Raw genomic sequence first — 20,378 nt, 5'->3', positions numbered from 1 at the left:
CTGGCTGGCTGGATCGGTAAGAGCATGTGACTCTTGATCTCAGGGATGGGAGTTCAAGCCCCACATTGGGCGTGGAGTCTACTAAAGAAATTACTGAATTAATGTTTAAAAATAAAGGCTTTCAAAAATAACTTTAAAAGCACAGCCATGGGGCGCCTAGGTGGCTCAGTCGGTTGAGCATCCAACTTCAGCACAGGTCATGATCTCACGGTTTGTGAGTTCGAGTCCTGCATCGGGCTCTGTGCTGACAGCTAGCTCAGAGCTTGGAGACTGTCTTTGGATTCTGTCTCTCCCTCTCTCTCTGTTCCTCCTGTGCTCTGTCTCTCTCTCTCTCTCTCAAAAAATAAATAAGTCAAAAAAAAAAAAAAAAGCATAGCCACATTAAACCTTAACGACAAACCCCCTCCAGACCATCTCAGGCTAACAGGGAGAATTCATGAACAACTAAGCCACCCGCCACCCTAAAGAAACGTATGAGAACAGGGGAGCGTTAGAGGGGACCTTGAGGCAGTGATGCGCATCTCTCTGACTTTTTGGGGATCATATCACACATTTACCCCAACTGCACAGAGGAAACCCGTGTGGGGAGGTAACTTATTTAACAACCTAACAGCTGGTCGGTAGCCACGCTGAACCCAAGGGTGTCACACTCACCCCTGCAGGTGACCATCCTCTCCCCTGCAGACCCAATGGGAGGATCTGAGCAGAGCAGGGCCCACACCCAGAACGACTGGCATCAGAAGGACCACAGAGGGAGTGGCCTACCAGCCAAAACTCTGACCTGGTCCCTTCAACAGGGCCAACCCAAGGCGGGTGCTCAGGCTTGGGGTCACACGGTCCAACACGTGTGGGCCGGACGTGATGAGGAACTTGGGCAGGCCCAGACTCAAGCAGCCCCGGCAGAATGGAAGCTTCTGTTTGCTTGAGTAAAGGAGTGATGTGGCGTGGCCCCTGGAGGAGGCCAAACACCAGCAAATTCTTCCACTCGAACGCCGCTCAGACCTCATCAACTCGGGGACACAAAGCCCTGCCTCCCACATTCCCACAAACCATCAGTGACTCGTGAAGAACACCGAGGCTTGTCGGAAGCGCGCCCTGCCCCGCCTCCACCCTGGAGTCAGGTGACGAGCCGTGGAGATCTGGGCTGGGCGTCGGGCCGGTGGCACTGCTCTCCTACTCAGCTCGGACTGGAGAAAACTGCCCGCCGGACAGCTGCAAGTCTCCAACCAGGGCCGACGGGCAACATCAATGGAACCCCACATTCTAATGCTCCTGCCATGACCCAAACCCCCAGCAAATCCATCTCATCACCCCATCTTGGGCCCCTCACCTCGGCCAGGTGAGTCCCATCCCCTCCTCGGGCATGGCCAACCCCGTGGGGATTCCTTGTTTCCTTGGTGTTTCCTTTTCTCTACCTTTGGTTTTACCGCTCCTTCCAGCCTCCCTCCCCTGCTGTAAGCACCCTCCACTGTTCCACTCAAGTCAGCATAAAACCGTCCGCCGGCATCGGCCTCACTGAGGATGCTCCCGAAACAGAAGACTTAGCAGAAAGCGGCCACCTCGGCTCAGTCAGTTGGGCATCTGACTTCAGCTCAGGTCATGATCTCACGGTTCGTGAGTTCGAACCCCACGTTGGGCTCTGTGCTGACAGCTCGGAGCCTGGAGCCTGCTTCAGATTCCGTGTCTTCCTCTCTGCCCCTTTCCCACTCATTCTCAGTCTCTGTGTCTCAAAAATAAACAAATATTAAAAAAAAAAAAAAAAGGAAGTGGCCACCTCATGGGCTTTTGAGACGGTCAGAATATAGGCACATGACACAGCTTAAGCTTTTGGGGTTTTTGGTTGGTCTGCCATCAGTGAGGTCCTTCACCACTTGTTTATCAGAAAAGATTGAAAAAACAAACAAACCACAAGGCTTAGCTGCCCTCCAGGATTTCCAGGGCCTCCCGCTGCCATTCCGCCATCAGCCATCTTGCTGCCGTCCCCTAGCCTCCCCCCAACCCCATGTCGATGGCCCTGATGAACACGGTGAGGGATTATGAAGGAGTGGGCTGGGCTGACACGGAACGCAGCTGAAGGGCGCCGACAGACAGAACAGGGCCTGGCAGACGGCAGAAGGGCAAAAGCAGTGTTCTGCTGTGACCCCCAACAAGGTCACAGACGTGTCTGCCCTGAAAGAAAAATCGCTCGCTTCCCTGAATTCAGAATGGTCTGTCTTCAGACAGACAGCGAACAGAAACTCTGACCAAGATAGAAAACCAAGCCCAAAAGGCTAGAATCAACAATCTGCCGCAGGGGGAGCTGGAGGGTCAAGGAGCAAATCCAGGAACAAGGCAGAGGCTGGAGGGCCGAACGGACCCAACACTAAGATGGACCAGCAACGTGCACAGAATGGCTTCTGCCCAGGGAGGAGCACTGCTTCTGAGCATTTAAGAAGGGGCTGGGAGCACGCTGCATCAGCAGGAAATCTCTCGTCGTTGGCAAGATCGTCACCACTGCCACCAGATGTTCCCACGGCAGGAGCAGCTATGACAGGAAGGCTGGGGACCACCAGATGCGTCCACATTCACAGTGGGCAGCAGCACACGCCGCTTCTACTGCTTGCTGTGATCTGCCCAGTGTCCACTTGCCGCCCTAAACTGGCCAACGAAGCCATTTCCAGAGCTTGCTGCCAGAGACAGAAAGCCCCGCACAATAGTATCTGTCGTGTCCAAAGCAACATGGCCCCTCAGTTCTGTGTTTAATCGTGGACAGATCTGAGTTGAAACACCAGCAGCACTAATAGGGCTGCAGCACGTGACTGCTGAACGGATTAAGAAGATGAGATACATACATACAATGCAATATTACTCAGCAATCACAAAGAATGAAATCTTGCCATTTGCAACAATATAGATGGAATAGAGAGCATTACATTAAGTGAAATACGTCGGCCAGAGAAAGACAAGCATCGTATGATTTCATCCAGATGTGGAATCTGAGGAAAAAAACATGTAAGCATAGGAGGAGGGAAGGAAAAATAAGACAAAAAGAGAGGGGGGCAAACCAAAAGAGACTCCAAAACAGAGAACAAACTGAGGGGTGCTGGAGGGGTGCTGGGTGGGGGATGGGCTGAGTGGGGGATGGGCATTGAGGAGGACACCTGTTGGGATGAGCACTGGGGGTTACGTGTAAGTGATGAATCACTAGATTCTATTCCTGTAATCATTATTACACTATATGTTAACGAACTTGGATGTAAATTTAAAAATGGTTAAAATGTAACATTTATGTTACATATAGTTTACTACAATTTTAAAAATCCTTTCTTCAATCATAAAGAGAAAAAAAAGACCGCAGCACGTGCGGCAGGCAGAACTCTGATGACCATCCCAGGTTCCTGGTCCCCAGCTATTCAAACACAAACCTAGGTACCACTGTGATCAGGTGACCTTAACATTGATTACCCAGGTAAGACCGTGACAGGAGTCACTGAAAAGCCATTAAAGCACTGAGTCATTTAAAAGTTTCCTCTAGCTGGTACCACAAGAAAAGGTCAGATTCAAAGCACAAGGAAGATTCGATGCAACAGGATGCCAAGTACCGCTGCCAGCTTGAAGACGGAGGGAACCAAGTCACAAGGACCACGGGCAGCCGCCGGAAGCCGGAGGACACGCCCGGCTGACACCAGGCAGAAACAGGAACGCCAGCCCCACACCCGGAGCGAGCTGGACGCACATTGTTCCCCAGAGCCCAGCCCGGCTGACACTCTTGACCTCAGCCTTGTGAGACTCTAAGCGGAGAATCCAACAAGGCCCTCCCAGGACGGCCAACCTGGGCCATCGGGAGAAGACAGACGGGCATGGTTCTAAGCCGCTAAGTGTGTGTTCATGTCTTATGCATAACAGAAAACTATCGATCATGTAAAGCACTCGGTAAGCGGCGTGCCACGGTTCAAATGGCTCCAGAAGACGAGGAGGCAAAGCCCTCTCCTTACTTCAAAAGCCACCCACCAAGAGTGGAGAGTGCCACGGGGAACCCCAGTAGAAAGAATGAGGCCTCCCCTGCCCACCAACCGCACACACCCAAGTAGACGCTCTTAGTCGGCAGGGCCGTCCCAACACGGCCGAGCGTTCCTGGGCGTTCTCGCCGTGGAGGCCTCGACCTGGGCCTTTGCTCCTAACGGTGCGCAGGGCCAGCAGTGCTGAGGGTGCAGAAACGTCCCCATCGGCAACAGAGAGCGGGCTCGCGGGACACGGTGGGGCCTCCGAGCTCCCGGACCTCGGCAGCGATGCAAGCCGGTGCACGCCTGGCCTCCATCTCCCTGGGTCCCTCCACGACAGGGGGGCAGGGAGACTGGCACACCCAGGAAGCTCATGCTGCTCACTGGGCTCCGGGCAGTCAAGTTCTCTGTCTCTGCCCCAAGGTTCGAGGGACTTCTGCTGGCATCCACAGAACAGTAATAATCTAACCTACTAGCTCACAAGGAGGGTAAAACTCCAGACTCTGACACTATCATACACGCAAGTTTAAATCAGGACGGCAGTGTCATTACATTATACATTTCAATGGAATAAAATGCCCTTCCCAAATTTTCTCAAGAATATAATAAAATCCACATCATGCCCAAGATACAGAAAATACCCAACAACTTTAATCGATCCCTGCCCTCCCCCGACACTCCGCCCCCCCCCCCCCGACACACACGATGGACCAGAGAGTGGCGGCACCTGCCTCCAAGATATCAGTCCGTTCACTGATCAGCTTCACGTTATCGAGGTCTGACACATGCGTCCCACATAAGGAGCTGCCCCCCATCTTATCTCATTTTCATCCCTACCCAGAAACCATGGCTCAAGGAGGGCAGTCCTCACGGAAGGACCAATACTGGACCCCGCAGGTCTGGAGAACAGCACCACGACAGAGCCCGGGGATGCAGGCGGAGGAGGCGGCTGCTCCGGCAATACAGCCGTGTCCTGAAGACACGCTCTTCCTCCCCGAGGGCCACAGGGGCTCTTGTCTCCACTGGGCGTCCTGAGGAACGTCAGTGCCACTGCAGAAACGGCTAGAAACCACATGATACAGAGAGGTCTTTTATTTAAATGTTCTGATTTTTAGTGGAAAATGAAGAAATCCTTAACATAAGAGGCTCTCCTGCCGAGGATGAATTTGGACTTGGTCCCTTCGGGTGTCCGTGGCAGCATCTGCTTTGTCTGTAGGCCTCGGGGCCTCATCTTGTGACAGCATCACTTAAGGGTCTTGCTAAGGTTGGAGAAGCCAATGCCAACGCAGGTCAGCAGCACTTTGTCCCCACCCTTGAGTTCTTCGCCACATGGCTTGGTTTCAATTTTAAACATAATCTGGAAGAAGCTCTTCAAATGCCGTAAAAACTCTATCCTGAAAAGGGGGGAGAAAAGGAGGGAGGAGTGAAAAAGGAATACAATGTTCAAAAAAATTCTCCTTCCCCCACGTAGAACCCAAGCTTTTACGTTCACAGAACAAGAATACCTAAAATTAAGAACTGCTTATCAAAGCTCACTGAATAGTATTTATTCACAGTCTGCAGGTTTCCAAAATAGATTTAGACAGCTTACAGAGATGCACACAATACAAGATAAACACATTTTTTAAAGGTCCAAGGTTAGGGGAGCCTGGGTGGCTCAGTTGGTTAAGCCTCTGACTTCGGCTCAGGTCATGATCTCATGTTCATAGGTTCGAGCCCCACAGGGAACTCTGTGCTGACAGCTAGGAGCCTGGAGCCTGCTTCCGATTCTGTGTCTCCCTGTCTCTCCCCTCCCTCTCTCCTCTCATGCTCCATCTCTGTCTCAAAAATAAATAAAACATTAAAAAAAATTAAGGTCCGAGGTTAATACATGACACAGAAGTCATTCGGTCCTGCGCAGTTAGAGTGAACAGCGTTAGTCTTTGAGCAGGGCGTGCAGAGAAACATGTACTCCCGTGACTCACAGCTTCATGAGGTAAAACCAAGCAGATGCCAAATTAGAGCAAAGTTGTTCTCTTTGCTCCTCAACCTCAACAAAACGCTTCAATTCACTCAACACCTATTTACTGAGTGCCTCCTATGCTCTAGGCACTGTCCGTGGTGCCGGGGATCTTGTCAACAAAAAATCCCCTCTGTCATGAAATGTTCAATTTAGTGGGGCAGACAAGTTACATACTCTTTAAAAGTACTATGGACATTTAAATAGACAGGAGGCGGGGAGAAACTGTGTGTATATGGCAGGAGGCCAGGGAGGAGCTGACAGTGAACCCGACAAGGAGTTTCATGGAGGGTTTGCTGTCATCTCCTTCAAGACAGAATGATGACTGCAGCCCAACAGCACGTTGGGAATGGCAAATCCGCGGAAGGACTGTGGCGCAGGTAAGCGGACTTCCCCTGGCCTGCCCCAGCAGACTCGGCATCTCCCCGAGCCGGCCGGACCAGAAGACTCGCCTGGAGGGTTCGTTCAACACACAAGCTCCCAAAGGTTGTACTCGGCTACAACTGGCAGGAAGCCAGGGTCCACATGGTAGAGCCTGGACAGAGGCCAACACAAAGACAGCCCCTCCCCACTCCTTACCAGGCCATCTCCCCGGGCACAGGGGCCAGAAATCTATTGTTAACAAGTAACCCTAGTGATTCTTATAAGGCAAGTCTGGGAACACTGGCTTAGTTAAGAACAGATAGTCTGCATGTCTGTAACAAAGTACCCAGCAACCTTGTGTTGCCCTCCCAAATGAACCATCCCAACTCCCTACCCTGGCTCTAACCGGCCTGCTATGCAATCACCTGAGGAGCTGTCAAAAGACTGGTTCTAGACAGAAAGACAGAAAGACCAAGGGAAAGAACTGAGAGTCAAGAAATAAACCCACATATTTATGGTGAATTGATTTTCAAAAAGGGTGCCGAGACAATTCAATGGGGAAAGAATAATCTGTTCAGCAAACAGTCCTGCACGACTCCATGTGTAGAAGGATGAAGTTGGACCCTCTCTTCCCAGCATGCATAAAATGTATCTCAAAATGGACTAAGAACCTCTAATACCTAAAACTAGAGAACTCACAGAAAAAAGGCAATAGTAAATCCTCATGATCTTGGGCTAGCCACTGGTTTCTTTTCTTTTTTTTTTTTTAATGCTTGCTTATTTTTGAGAGACAGAGCATGAGCGAGGGAGGGGTAGAGAGAGACGGAGACAGAGCATCTGAAGCGGGCTCTGAGCTGTCAGCACAGAGCCTGACACTGGGCTCAAACCCACCCACCGTGAGATCATGACCTGAGCTAAAGTAGATGCTTAACAGACTGAGCCACCCAGGGGTCCAAAATTTCTTATATACCACACCAAAAGCAGAGCAATAAAAGAAAAAAAGAAAACAGATAAATGAGACATCATCAAAATTAAAATCTTTTGTGCATCAATAGACATTATGAAGAAAGTAAAAAGACAACTCCCAGGATGGAAAAAAAATTTGCAAATCATATACTTGCTAAGAGTCTGGTACTAACCTTATATAAAGAACTCTTAAAACTCAGAAAACAAAAGCAAAAACAACAAAAAAAGACAAGCAATACAATTAAAGATAGGCAAAGGATGTGAATAGATACTTCCTAAACCCTTACCAACAGTTAATAAGCACAGGAGAGGATGGTCATCATCTGTCATTGGGGAAATGAAAACCGAAACCTCTGTGGGATCCCACTTCACACCCAACAGCATGATACAAGCAAAAAGACAGATCAGACAGGTGTGGGTGAGGATGTGAAGCAGTCAGAACCCCCATTCACTGCTGGCTGGAAGAGAACACTGTGTGGCCCTGTGGAACCCAGTCCTGCGGCTAAACCCTAAAGCAGCAGCTACCACATGACCCAGGAACTCCCCTTCTCAGGCACGTACACAGGAGGTGCGCAGCATATGCCAAAACAAAAGCCTGACACAAAGATCTGTGATAAAATTATTCATAACAGTCAGTAAAGCAGAAGCATGGCACAAAATCAGATGCTCAGATCAATGGAACAGAATAGAGAACCCAGAAATGGACCCACAAACATATGGCCAACTAATCTTTGACAAAGCAGGAAAGAATATCCAGTGGAATAAAGACAGTCTCTTCAGCAAGTGGTGCTGGGAAAACGGGACAGTGACACGCAGAAAAATGAATCTGGACCACTTTCTTACACCACACACAAAAACAAACTCAAAATGGATGGAAGACCTAAATGTGAGACAGGAAGCCATCAAAATCCTAGAGAAGAAAGCAGGCAAAAATCTCTTTGACCTTGGCTGCAGCAACTTCTTACTCAACATATCTCCAGAGCCAAGGGAAACCAAAGCAAAATTGAACTACTGGGACCTCGTCAAAATAAAAAGCTTCTAAAAGGAAACAATCAGCAAAACTAAAAGGCAACCGACAGAGTGGGAGAAGATATTTGCAAACGACATATCAGATAAAGGGTTAGTATCCAAAACCTATAAAGAACTTATCAAACTCAACACCCAAATAAACAAATAATCCAGTGAAGAAATGGGCAAAAGACAGGAATAGACACTTCTCCATAGAAGACATCTAGATGGCCAACCGACACATGAAAAAATCCTCAACATCACTCATCATCAGGGAAATACAAATCAAAACCACAATGAGATACTACCTCACACCCGTCAGAATGGCGAACATTAACAACTCAGACAACAACAGAGGTTGGTGAGGATGCAGAGAAAGAGGATCTCTTTGGCACTGCTGGTGGGAGTGCAAACTGTGCAGCCACTCTGGGAAACAGTATGGCGGTTCCTCAAAATTAAAACTAGAACTACCCTACGATACAGCAATTGCAGTATTAGGTATTTATCCAAAGGATACAGGGTGCTGTTTTGAAGGGGCACATGTCCCAATGTTTACAGCAGTGCTATCAACAATAACCAAAATATGTAAGGAGCCCAAATGTCCATCGATGGATGAACAGATAAAAAAAATGTGGTGTATGTATACACATACACACACACACACATGCACACACACACACATATACACAATGGAATATTACTTGGCAATCAAAAAGAATGAAATCTTGCCATTTGCAACTATATGGATGGAACTGGAGGGTATTATGCTAAGCGAAATTAGTCAGATAAAGACAAATATAGTATGACTTCACTCATATGAGGACTTTAAGATACAAAACAGATAAAGATAAGGGAAGGGAAGCAAAAATAATATAAAAACAGCGACAGAGACAAAAACGTAAGAGACTCTTAAATATGGCAAACAGAGGGTTACTGGAGGGGTTGTGGGAAGGGGCATGGGCTAAAAAAGTAAAGGGCTTAAAGGATTGTACTCCTTAAATCATTGTTGCACTACATGCTAACTAACAGGGATGTAAATTTAAAAATTAAATTAAAAACAAAAAATCCAAAAAATAATAAAAAATAAAACCCAGTTTCCATCACTAAGGGGAACACACAAAAAAAGAAGTCACCCAAATGCCCATTAACTGACAAGTGGCTAAACAAAACGCTGCGTGTCCCCACAGCGGCACACTATTCGGCCTTGAAAAGGAAAGCACACTGACCCAGCCACAGCGCGAGCCCTGAACACCTGACACCAAGTAAAAGAAGCCAGACACAGAGGACCACACGCTGCGGAAGTCCGTTTATATGAAGCGGCCGGAAGAGGCAGGTCAGTGGCTGCCCAGGGCTGCGGGGGAAGGGGAGGTCTAGAGGCCACAGGGAACAGACAGAGGGCTTCTTTCTGCCGCGCCCAACATGCAGTTATGGTGACACAACTTGTGAACCCGCTAAAAACCACTGAACTGTACACTTTAAATGGGTAAACTGTGTGGTATGTGAATCATATCTCAACACCGCTGTTTAAAATACATGTATATGGTATTTGTGATGTTCAGAAGACAGACTGAACCTGGCTCCCACGCTCACACTGTCTAGACACAACTGAGCACAGAGCACCTCCTGGCGTGCATTTTCCACCCCCTCCTGTCCCTCTGTCCTTCCATCTACACAGGAGAGAAAGGGCACCAAGGAGAAACGGGGCTGGGACGCTCTCTCACCCGGTCCGGCTGCCATGACCAGCACTTCAGGGACTAAGAGAAGAAAGAGTAACTACCCAGGAAAGTAGTCCTGGGTGCTAGGGACAGCATCCCCGGCCCTGCTCGGGTGTCCAATGACTGCTTGTGTTCCCTGGGCTCACCGCCCCTCGGGGTAAAGCACCTTCAGGGTGAAGACACTGTCCCTGATGAGGGCCCTTCAGGCTGCTGGGCGCTGGGAGCCACTCTGGGAGCAGCAGCACGTAAGTCAGGGGCCAGGCCGGTCCCCGACCAGGGCCGTCCACACTCCCGGCAGGGCTGCTGGCTCCCGGCCTTCCTCGCCTTTCAGTCTCCTGCTCTCTGTCCCTGCCTCACCACACCCCCCAGCCTGTCCCCGGAGAGAAAACAAGCACATCAAACCCACGGCTCCACAAGTCATCTGCGTTCTAAGGAGGAAACACTGTGTTCTATCGCGGCCTGAGGTCTGAGGCAGCCCCACCCCCGGCCACACCGTGAATCAGCCGACTGTGCTGGAAAACCTGGATGCCCTGGGCAGCTGGCAGAACCCCCAAGGGGCCCCCTGCGTGCTCCTGGGCTCCCAGAGAAGGATGCAGGCCTGTGTACTTGCAGCTCCGGGGTATCTGTGGTCCTTGGACTAGGTGGGAACAGCAGAGCGGGTTCCACGTTTTACAAGATGTCCTGCCAGCTCCCTGCCTGTCTGAGGAATGTTCTCTTGCCTCCACCCTGGCTCTCCAGAAGCCAAGACCGAACCACAGACGAGTTAGAGCCTAACGGTCTCCTGAAGGAATGAAAGCAGTAATTAAATCACACCTCGCTGGCCCTCCCCACACCCAGGCCTGAGGCCCCACCTCCCGCCCTCCCCTCTCTCCTGGACGCCAGCGGCACACTGCACAGCCACGGCCACCCAAAGCGAGCACTCACAGGCAACTGGGGTTCTTCCCACACAACCCCTGCGTGAAGGCTCTGGACCCCTGACTTGGGACAACTGTGCCTACCTACGGTGAGCTCTGCCGGTTGTTGCTCAGGAAAAAGGGATTTGCTTTTAGAAAAGTAAAACCGAAAACACCCAGCTACTTTTCCGTGAAAGCCTCCAGTCCATCTGACAAGCAGTTTCGGAGAATTTTGGAGCACACGGACCTTCAGAGTGCGGGCTGTGCCCACCACCATTCTTGGATGACAGGTGAAGGCCAGGGGGCTCCTGGTCACCTGCCCAAGGAACCCCAAGTGCACGGGACCTGCCCGGTGGCCCACCCACCTCTTAAACCCAGCCCCGCCTGCCTTCAGAGGCCCGACCCGGAGGCACTGAGAGGTCAGGACAGCCTCTCGGGCTGCTCAGCAGACACAGGCCCAGACACAGGGCCCACCTCCTGCTCCAGCAAGCCGCTCGGATGTGAGGGTTACCCGCCTCGCTCCGGAAATTGAGGAGAAAGATCCGGGGGCAGGAGCAGAATCTGCTCAGAGGGGCCCCAGAGTCTTTACACAGCAGCTTTTACAAATTACACTGGTGGTGGTTTTTCTTTTTCTTTCTTTTTCTTTTTTTTTTTTGCCAAGCAGCGGCTTTCCCAAAGCCTGCCGGTCTCTGTTTCTAATGAATGTGAGTAAGCTCTCAGCCAAACTCGGCCTTGACACCCACAGCTACCCAAGCCCAGCCCACTGCCTCCTGATGCCTTTACACTGAATTCTGTTTCATCTGCAAACAAGACAATGTCTCTTGCTTTTCCCATATGCCAGCTGTGTGCTGGGCTCTGCCTGAGTGACAATAAAGTGACAGGGCTCAGCGGCACAGCAAGTACCCCCAAATGTGCAGTGCGGCAGCGCCCCGCCAGTTCACAGAGAGCAACTGGACCCAAAAGCCGGGTGTCATTCCGCAGATCAGCACCCCCCCCCCACCGCGCTACCATCAGTGACAGCAGGGACACCGGGCTCCTGCTCCCCAGTACTTCACAAGCAGCGGAAAGAGGTCATTTATTAAAGTCAGAAAAAAACCAAAGTGGCATGGTTTATTTTAGACTTCTAACTAAAGACAGGAGGAGATCACTTTCCGGCAGAATTTGAAACGAGGACTCTGGAAAGATGTGGCGTGGCACCCGTCCCAGGCAGCGAAGTGCGTGGGCTCCAGCGGCGTGGACGGCATCCCAGCTCTTACACAAGAGCTCGGTGCGTCAGGGAAGCAGGGACTCTGGGCGAGGCTGCCACGGTCAGAACCCCACGGCTGCCCTGTGTGGCTGGGAACGTGGCCCCACCTGTCTGTGCCTCAACCCCCACCCCCGCACCTGTGGACTGGGGAGGGTACCTACCTGCCTTTATCGGCCCCTTGGAGGCTTATCACGAAAACTAAGTGACTTCCTCTTTTGAAAGCACGTCAAACAACATCTGGACAACAGTAAATACCGTCAAGTGCTTGTTAAATAAACTGACCCTATGGAATTCTCAGGAATAGTACATAAGATGTGTACGGGTTGTTGAGCAGAACAACTGCAGGATGTTGGTCATAATGGACACAGATTTAGAGACAGCTGAATTTACGGTGACTTCAGGCCTAAGAATACCCAAAGCAAATTTCCTAGGCCTCCTGGTGTCCAGAGTGACCTTACCGGGAGACTGGACTTCCCAGACGGAGGGGATGGCGAGGCAGGAACCTCCGTGTTCAGCACAGACGGAGCTCCGTCAGGCACACTGCACGGCCGGGAGAGCTGGGGACCCGACCTAAGTAAAGCCTCCCGCCCCCTCCACAAACTCACGGCCGCAGGACCATTGGGTCACCTCCATGACCGAGGACGCAGATGCGCAGACATGCTCAGCGCCTTGTCCATGGTCTCCCGCGCTCCAGGGCAGAGCCAGAACTGAAATGCAGACAGAGCGGGCTCTGTCGCCTGTGCACCGGCAGAACACAGAACACTCTGGTAACCACAGCCTCTGATCATGAGCAGTTTCCAAAACTGCTCATTAAGATGCTCATTAATATTTTTCTTCCAGTTAAATCTGCTTTTATATAAGGTATAAATTGTCCCCTAAAAGTTAAGCGTCATGAGGGGAAGGCAGAACCACCATGGCCAACTCTGTCTAAAACTAAACAGATTCAACAGAAATAGATTCTACATGTACGAGCGTGCCATCCGACACTATTTTGTTCTACTGAAAAAGAAATCTCTCTGGCCTTCCTGAATAATCTCACACATATAGACTTACTTTCTCAAATAACGTAGGGAAGCACCGACAGCGGTCTCCTGAAGTCAGACAGAGGCGAGGGGAAGAGAACACAGAGACCTTATTTTCCAGAAAGGATTTGAAAGCAACAGTGGAAGAAAAAACATCCTCCTCAATCCCAGTGCTCTGTCGACATTTAAAAAGCTATTTATAAAAACCAAAATGTGCAAAGGCCCAGAATACATTTCTTTAAGCCAAGGAGGGTCTCGCTTCTGGTTTCCGTTGGAAATCTGAGGTTTCAGAAAATGGATTTTTAGGACTTCACCTGCACATAACAGTAAGTGTGGCAGTTTGATCTCAAGAGCTCTTGAATTGGATTAGGATAAACCGCTCCCCCCAAGGGTGATGGTCCTAATTATGGATTCTGTCCCTTTCCACCCTTCACTGTACAGAAGATCGATGTGAATTTCACCTCCTGGGTCCCCAAAGAACATAGATTTCTTCCTGCCTTTGCCTCCCCATCATTCTGGGCCACTAGCACCTTCCATAAGGACAAAGAATCCCAAACAGGGGCGCCTGGATGGCTCAGTTAAGTGTCCGACTTCGGCTCAGGTCACCATCTCGCAGTTTGTGAGTTCAAGCCCCACATCAGGCTTGCCGGTGTCAGCCTGTCACAGCAGTGCCCACGCCAGGTCCTCTGTTCCCGTCTCTCTACCCCTCCCCTACCTGTGCTCTTCCAAAAATTAATTTAATTAATTAATTAATTAATAAGGACCCCAAACAGATACAGCTTTCAAACATAAGCCTCCTTACTCCCACCCTCGTGCTAGTTCACCAGAAAGTACCACAGAGAAGCTAGGCTGCCCCTTCCCACCCCACGGCAGCCCCCTTACATGAAGCCCTGGGAGCCAAGTTACCCAGAGGACAAATGCCCTGGAAGCCCGAGCCCCACGTCTCCAAACACATAACTTTACAATCTGTCCTACTGCTCATTCAGAGCAGATTGCTTTGTTTTCCCAGGAGATGGTATGATTTGGGGCAAGATTTCTGGAAGACAGAACACTGCAATTAATGTTTGGTGAAAAGTGAGTCGCAGAGGACACACAAACTTTTAAAACTGTCAGTCACCTCTTGGCCATCTCGCAGGGGCTGCTGATGTGAAAAGATTATAAAGGCCTTGTAGCCAAACTGGGAGGGGGAAAAAGCCTCCAAAAGAAAAAAAAAACCACCAAGGGAAAATAAAAATACACACTCCATTTTTCATACCGCGTTGTGCCAAACCCCACGGCCCACGAGCACACGCACTTGGGACAGGGCCCGGTGCCGTGTGAGCGGGAGGGGCGCACAGACGCTGGCAGGGCGCAGCGGTGGGCACGGCCGCCCCCCCGGCGCAAACCTCTGCACTGGGGGTGCCGTGCTCCCAGCCCCGACCTCCTCTCCGAGTGCCTCAGTTACCAAGTCCGTCTCAGCAATGCTGGCCTGGCGTGAGTGGGCCATTTACTCCATCTCGGGCTTCGTGTCCGGTGAGACACTTTACTCGAGTTACCGGGACGTAGTGTGGCCCTCACCGCCTTCCTGCTTCCCAGCGTGCCCCCTCCGGTAACAGAACGGACTCCCTTCCATCTCCTTGTTCAAAACAACCTCCCCCGGTTAATCAAAACCAAAAACAGCCTCCTGAAGAATGTCCCCCGGGCCCCTCGAGCGGCGGCGGAGAAGGCAGCGCCCCGCGGCCGCGCTCGCCCCCAATGCGATGGCACCACCATTCTTCAGTTATCACAGTACTGTACCTTTCAGACATACAGCATCGGTACCATGATAACCGAAAAAGGGCAGTTCAGTCTCACGTCTACCTGAAAACGTCCTCCCACTCGAGGCCCACCACCCTGTCCCCACCCACAGACGAGCACGGAATGACCGCGAGTCAGTGAGCTGCTCCTTCCCCAGAGCTGCTTTCCCACCGAAGTCCTCCAGAGCCGCTCTTTTCAGAGAGCGCTTGCTTAACGCCTTAGCCATCAGCTCTGGAGGACGCCCGCGGCCTCACACTCCCCTCTCGAGCTTCCCGGCCAGCCCAGGAGCACGCCTATGAACTCTGTCCCTTCCTCCATCTTTGCAGCCTGCTCGCACCCTGGCATCTTGGACAAAAAGACTGTCCTTTTTTCCATGTCTAAGGAAAAGAGGGATTTCAAGAACTAACAACAAAATCCAAGCTACTAACAGAACCAGTTTACCTCCCAAATGGAACAAAATCTAAAGCACAGACAGAAGAGCTGTCTGGTGTTTCTCACATGACTCCCACGCCACGGGGACGACACACAGGACGGCGAAGCTACAAGAAAGGACATAAAGCAAATCCTTGCTCAACACCGCGTTAGGTGACCACCTCCAGCTCGTGTAGGCAACCGCACAAGCAGGTGTTCACGGTGACAAGCTATACGTGGTGTGACACCCTGGTCGTTCTCTGCAACTGCAAGACTCAAGTGGACGGCACAGCGAGGCAGAAGGAAAACGACTCACGTGTAGGGAGACAGCGGTCCGAGCAGGACCTTGGAGACGTCCTGCTGTCCAAGCGTCATGAGCAGCAGACCCAGGCTTTGGTTGGTCGAGTCAATGCATCCACCCTGTGAACACAAATGCTTTCGAGATTAATTGTTCTACCAACCGGAAAATGGAAAACCAACAAAACAGAGGGAAGGAAACAAACCACAGAAAAGAAGATGACAAAGTTCAAGGAATAATGAAACACAATACTGGTCTTCAAGAGTGATCCTTATACCAACTAACTTCAGGGGGTTAAACTAACACTTAATGAAAACACCTGCAGGGGCGCCTGGAGGGCTCAGTCAGTTGAGTGTCCCACTTCGGCTCAGGTCACGACCCCACCATTTGTGAGTTCGAGCCCCATGTTGGGCTCTGTGCTGACCGCTCAGAGCCTGGAGCTACTTCAGATTCTAAGTGTGTGCGTCTCTCTCTCTCTGTCCCTCTCCTGCTTGTGCTCTCTCTCTCTCTCTCTCTCTCAAAAATAAACGTTAAAAATTAAAAAAACAAACTGCGATCACAGAGACGAGACGAATAGACACTCAAGTCTCCTGAAGTGCATCTAGTGAAAAACACAACTGTGCCTTCGTACTACAGCAGCGGCAGGATGTACGGGCAAAAACGCACAATCAGTTCCACAGCTAATTACCCAGGACTAAATGAAGGTTGCTTCTATTGATCTGATTGGTCAGGGGGCGCCACGTTAAGGTGACGTGAACGGACCGTCACCTTGCACAGGTGTCACCTGTGCACACACTCGGTCACACTCAGACACTGCTGGCCACGCTCCAGGGGCTTCCTGCCTCTACCTCCCCCTGTGAGCCCCTTAAAACCGGACTATTGTGATCAACACCCCCATTCTTACTGTGTGTGCCTTATTCCCCTGCCCCCAACTTCCTTTTCTTCCGTACCAGAATGCAGAACAGAACTCTCTCCTGAGGTATGCCTGCTTTGGCTGCCCTTCTTTTGTTCTTGACCTTGTCCACTTCTGCCACTTTGCTCCTGCCGAGGCCTGACAGCTATTGACATCGGTGCCCTTAAGTTTGTCTTTACCTCTCATCATTCTGCCTGGGATAATCTGATTTAAAATAGTTCAAACTTACGTTGTACACAGTGAAAGCGGGGTGACCCTGGACCTCTATGTATTTGGCACACCTCACAACAAGAAACCCGGTTTCTGACGTGACGCATCCCCATCCAAGGCGAGGTTCTCTCGGACCGTGCACCCACTACATAGGTGGGAGCGCCTCCGTCCTTTGTTAGCGCAGGCAGGGTGGGGGATAAGCCCGTTCTCAGGTGCCGAGTAAGAAAATACAGGGGGTTCTGCCACGGCTAGCCTCTAAGAAACCCGCTGCTCTTCCCAAACCACTGGAGACGTTAACGGACACTATTCACCTCATTCAGCAAATTTTAAGACAAGAAGAATTAGACAGTGTGTATTTCCATCTGAAAACAAAGAATGAGGATGGGGAGGCCCAACAAAACTAACTCTATTTTATGGAACTTACTTCCACTCATAACGGTCTAAAATTAAAGTGTTCCCTTCAGTCTCTCCTTCTTAGCACTGTGCTGCTTTTCTATCATTCTCACTGATTTCTAGTACGTGCTGGACCAGTATTCTAGTGCAATGAGTATGTCAGGGCCTGTGTACCGGACACCACGAGGGAGCAATGGAGCCACTCCAACGCACAGGGTGTAGACCCTGCACTTACGGCAAAGATGACACAGGAGCAGGAGCGGGGGCGAGTGGAGGCGGCGCTGTGCAGCAGGATGGGGCCACTGCGGACAGGGGAGCGCCGCCACCCCACCGGCGCCTGAGGGAGGCTGTGGGGAGGGGACAGCAGGAGGATGGGGGAAACTGGACCCAGAGCCAGCAAGGAGCAGCCAGGAGGCAGCAGAGCGGCTGCGTGCGGTCTGCGGAGGAGGAGAGACCGCAGGGAGAGGACGTACACGGACTGGCTCTTCTAACCAGGGTGAGGGTTCTGACTTTATCTTGGGAAAGTGAGAAGCTGGAGAAGGTCTCTGAGCACAGGGATGAACAGATCACATCAGTGTCTCCAGGTGACCTGATCTACAGAAGATGCTGGAGACGTAGGTGCAAGACAGGAGGGCAGCGGGTGGTGGTGACACAAGGCAGGCGAGACAGGCAGCCCCAGAAAGCCTGAAGCAGAATCAAGGGGACTTGGTAATGGAGGAGACATAAACGAATCAAGGGATTAGACCAGAGGATTAAAACTTTGGTAAAAATAAGCGGTACTCCCTGAGGGATGGATTTTTTTTAAGTTTATTTACTTATATTGAGAAAGAGAGTGTGTGCACACAGGGGAGGGGCAGAGAGAGGGAGAGAGAATCCCATGTAGGCTCTGCGCTGTCTGCACTGGAACACAGCACCTGACACAGGGCTCAAGCTCACGAACCGTGGGATCAGAACCTGAGCCGAAATCGAGGAAAAGAAGTTGGATGCTTAACCAGCTAAACTGCCCAGGTGCCCCCAAGGGAGGGATGTTTATTACTCACTGAAACCCTATCACACCACACACCTATGAACAATTATTCAGAAAAGCATAAAGCGTTTTCATCCTTTTGACAATTAAAGATCACAGACGCACACAAGGAACATTTTCTTAATGATTAAAACCAAAACAAAAAACCTGGTCCAGCCACAAAGTGATGGTATAAAACAGAACTTAAAGAGAGCGTAAAGAAAAAACAAAATAAAATAACCTCATCCAGACTGCAGGCTCTCTCGGGTGGACTGAGGATGGGCTGTGCTCACCCGGGGGCTTACGACCTGCTCTTCACCGCGACCCAGTGTCCACTCCAGCTGAGCCCGGGAGCCCCTACTGGGCTATTCTGATGCCCCCAGGTCAGCTGGGAAGGGACAGCAGTGTCCCGGCAGTCAGAGAGCACGCCTGCCAGTCACCACAGGACCACAGGGGCGGAGGGACGCAGTCTTTCCTCCTAAGTGCCCAGGTGACAAACTTCCCGAGCTACGTAGCAGGCAGAGCCAGCCCCTGACCACTCATTCCCAGCTTCCAGTTACTACCGTCTCTCAAAAATCACTTAATGTAGCACCACACACTGGGCTGGTTTAGCATCAAGAAAGCGGAGGCCAGACTCTGGCCGAACAAAAACTGTGTTGAGACACTTCCTTCTTCGGAAGGATTTCATCCGACAGGGTTACTTCCTTCCTGCACTGGCCCCAGCTGAACTGCCGCGCAGAGCGGATGGAGGCCTGCCATGCAGACACTTAACAGGCTCTCTGTCTCCCGTTCTAATCAGATGGACGTTAAGTAAAGCCGTTTAAGACCTGGAAACTGTCATCAACTCGGATGAAACAGTGCATTCTTACCTGTTCCGCCCTGGGACCAGTAACAGAGTTTCAAGAATGCAGACTCGGGTCAGGGGAGTAGACGGTGTTTATAGCTGTTTTCCTTAGTGAGGCCTGTGCAGGGACCGATACCCATGACCCGGCCATCACCCTACCACAGAGATTAATCAACTGCAGTGGCAAAAGGAAGAAGTGAAAGAAAAAAAATCACCACTGTACCCGCCTTACTGGTCTTATTACACTGGGCGCCCATGTGATTTTTGCTGCTTTGAGCAAGGCACAGCCTCCTGGGAGACTCCAGGAAAGAACCACAGAGATGTCTAGTATCCGAGAAGAAATACACAGAAAAGTACAGAGACAAAAGGCCCTCGAGCTAGAGAAAAAAGACAGGTTACAAGTGCTGTTGTAAGTCACCCAGCAAGTCAACCAGAGGACGGTTCCTGCTCGTGCTGTTCTAGAACGCGGGGGCCCGCATACACAGCAGGGAAGCAACCATCCCTCAAAGCTTGGATTCTGCACGTCAAGGGGAGAGCTTGGGCCTCCTGACACGAAACCAAGACAAAGGCAGTATAGACTTACAGAAATCGGAGCCAGATTCAGGACTCCCCACTAAATAAAGTGGATGGGATCATAAAAAATGTTATTTTCAAGCATTTTTCCTTCCTTCCCATGTTCTTCCTTGCTTCTAGGAGGTCACTTCAACCATCTTAGGAAACAGCATTTGCACACAGTGCGTGCAGCCTGTCTGGATGGGCCGAGAAACACCGTGGTGACAGCGAGGACAGGCCGTGTCCCACAGCAGAGCTGCCAAAGAGGACGGCACCCAGTGAAGTCTCCTCTCCCGCCGTCCCGTGCTTGGATCCCTCCAAGCCCCGACCACGTACGGACGCAGGACTGCCGTCCCGAGACATTCTTCTGTGTTCGAGAGCACGCTGCACAATCTAGCCTGATGACATCATTTTCTATGTGAACTGTCACACACAAATCCAGATTTCTGGCTTCTCCAGAGAAATCTGAGAACAGCACGACCCCATTCTTCTGTGACCGGACTGGGGGAGCTGAGAGACGGCACCTGTCAGGTCAAGGCGGAGTCTGCTCTTTACCTGGCCAGTCACCAGCAAACATGCTCCATGCTTTTTGCCTTCTCTCTCTTGTCTGACTCTGTTCCAGTTCTTTCCTCTCCCCATTAAACTTACCTGCTGTGTATCCCAAACCAGGGGCGCTGGATCTCTGCTCACTGACTAGTTATCTAATCCATTAAACTAGTTAATGCTAAACTGCTGAATGGGTAGGAAGAAGTTAAGGCCTTGGCTCAAGCCCCTGGAGAAGAA

General features: G+C 50.9%; 1 protein-coding gene across 1 annotated transcript in view; it reads right to left on the bottom strand.

Annotated features, from left to right (window-relative positions):
• Positions 1 to 5,057: 5,057 nt before the first annotated feature.
• The window catches only part of RCL1 (RNA terminal phosphate cyclase like 1), a 56,271-nt gene continuing 40,950 nt past the window's right edge, over positions 5,058 to 20,378 (bottom strand). The window contains exons 7-9 of the mRNA XM_029919689.1: positions 17,429 to 17,630; positions 15,696 to 15,799; positions 5,058 to 5,374 (exon numbers count right to left, since the gene is read on the bottom strand). Coding sequence (XP_029775549.1) covers positions 5,224 to 5,374; positions 15,696 to 15,799; positions 17,429 to 17,630 — 457 coding nt within the window. The 3' untranslated portion in view covers positions 5,058 to 5,223. The remainder of the gene's footprint in view (positions 5,375 to 15,695; positions 15,800 to 17,428; positions 17,631 to 20,378) is intronic.

This window comes from Suricata suricatta, chromosome 13, assembly GCF_006229205.1.
Source record: "Suricata suricatta isolate VVHF042 chromosome 13, meerkat_22Aug2017_6uvM2_HiC, whole genome shotgun sequence".
NCBI lineage: Eukaryota > Metazoa > Chordata > Mammalia > Carnivora > Herpestidae > Suricata > Suricata suricatta.
Note: the sequence above shows the minus strand (reverse complement) of the source record. Positions and strands in the feature narration are given on the sequence as shown.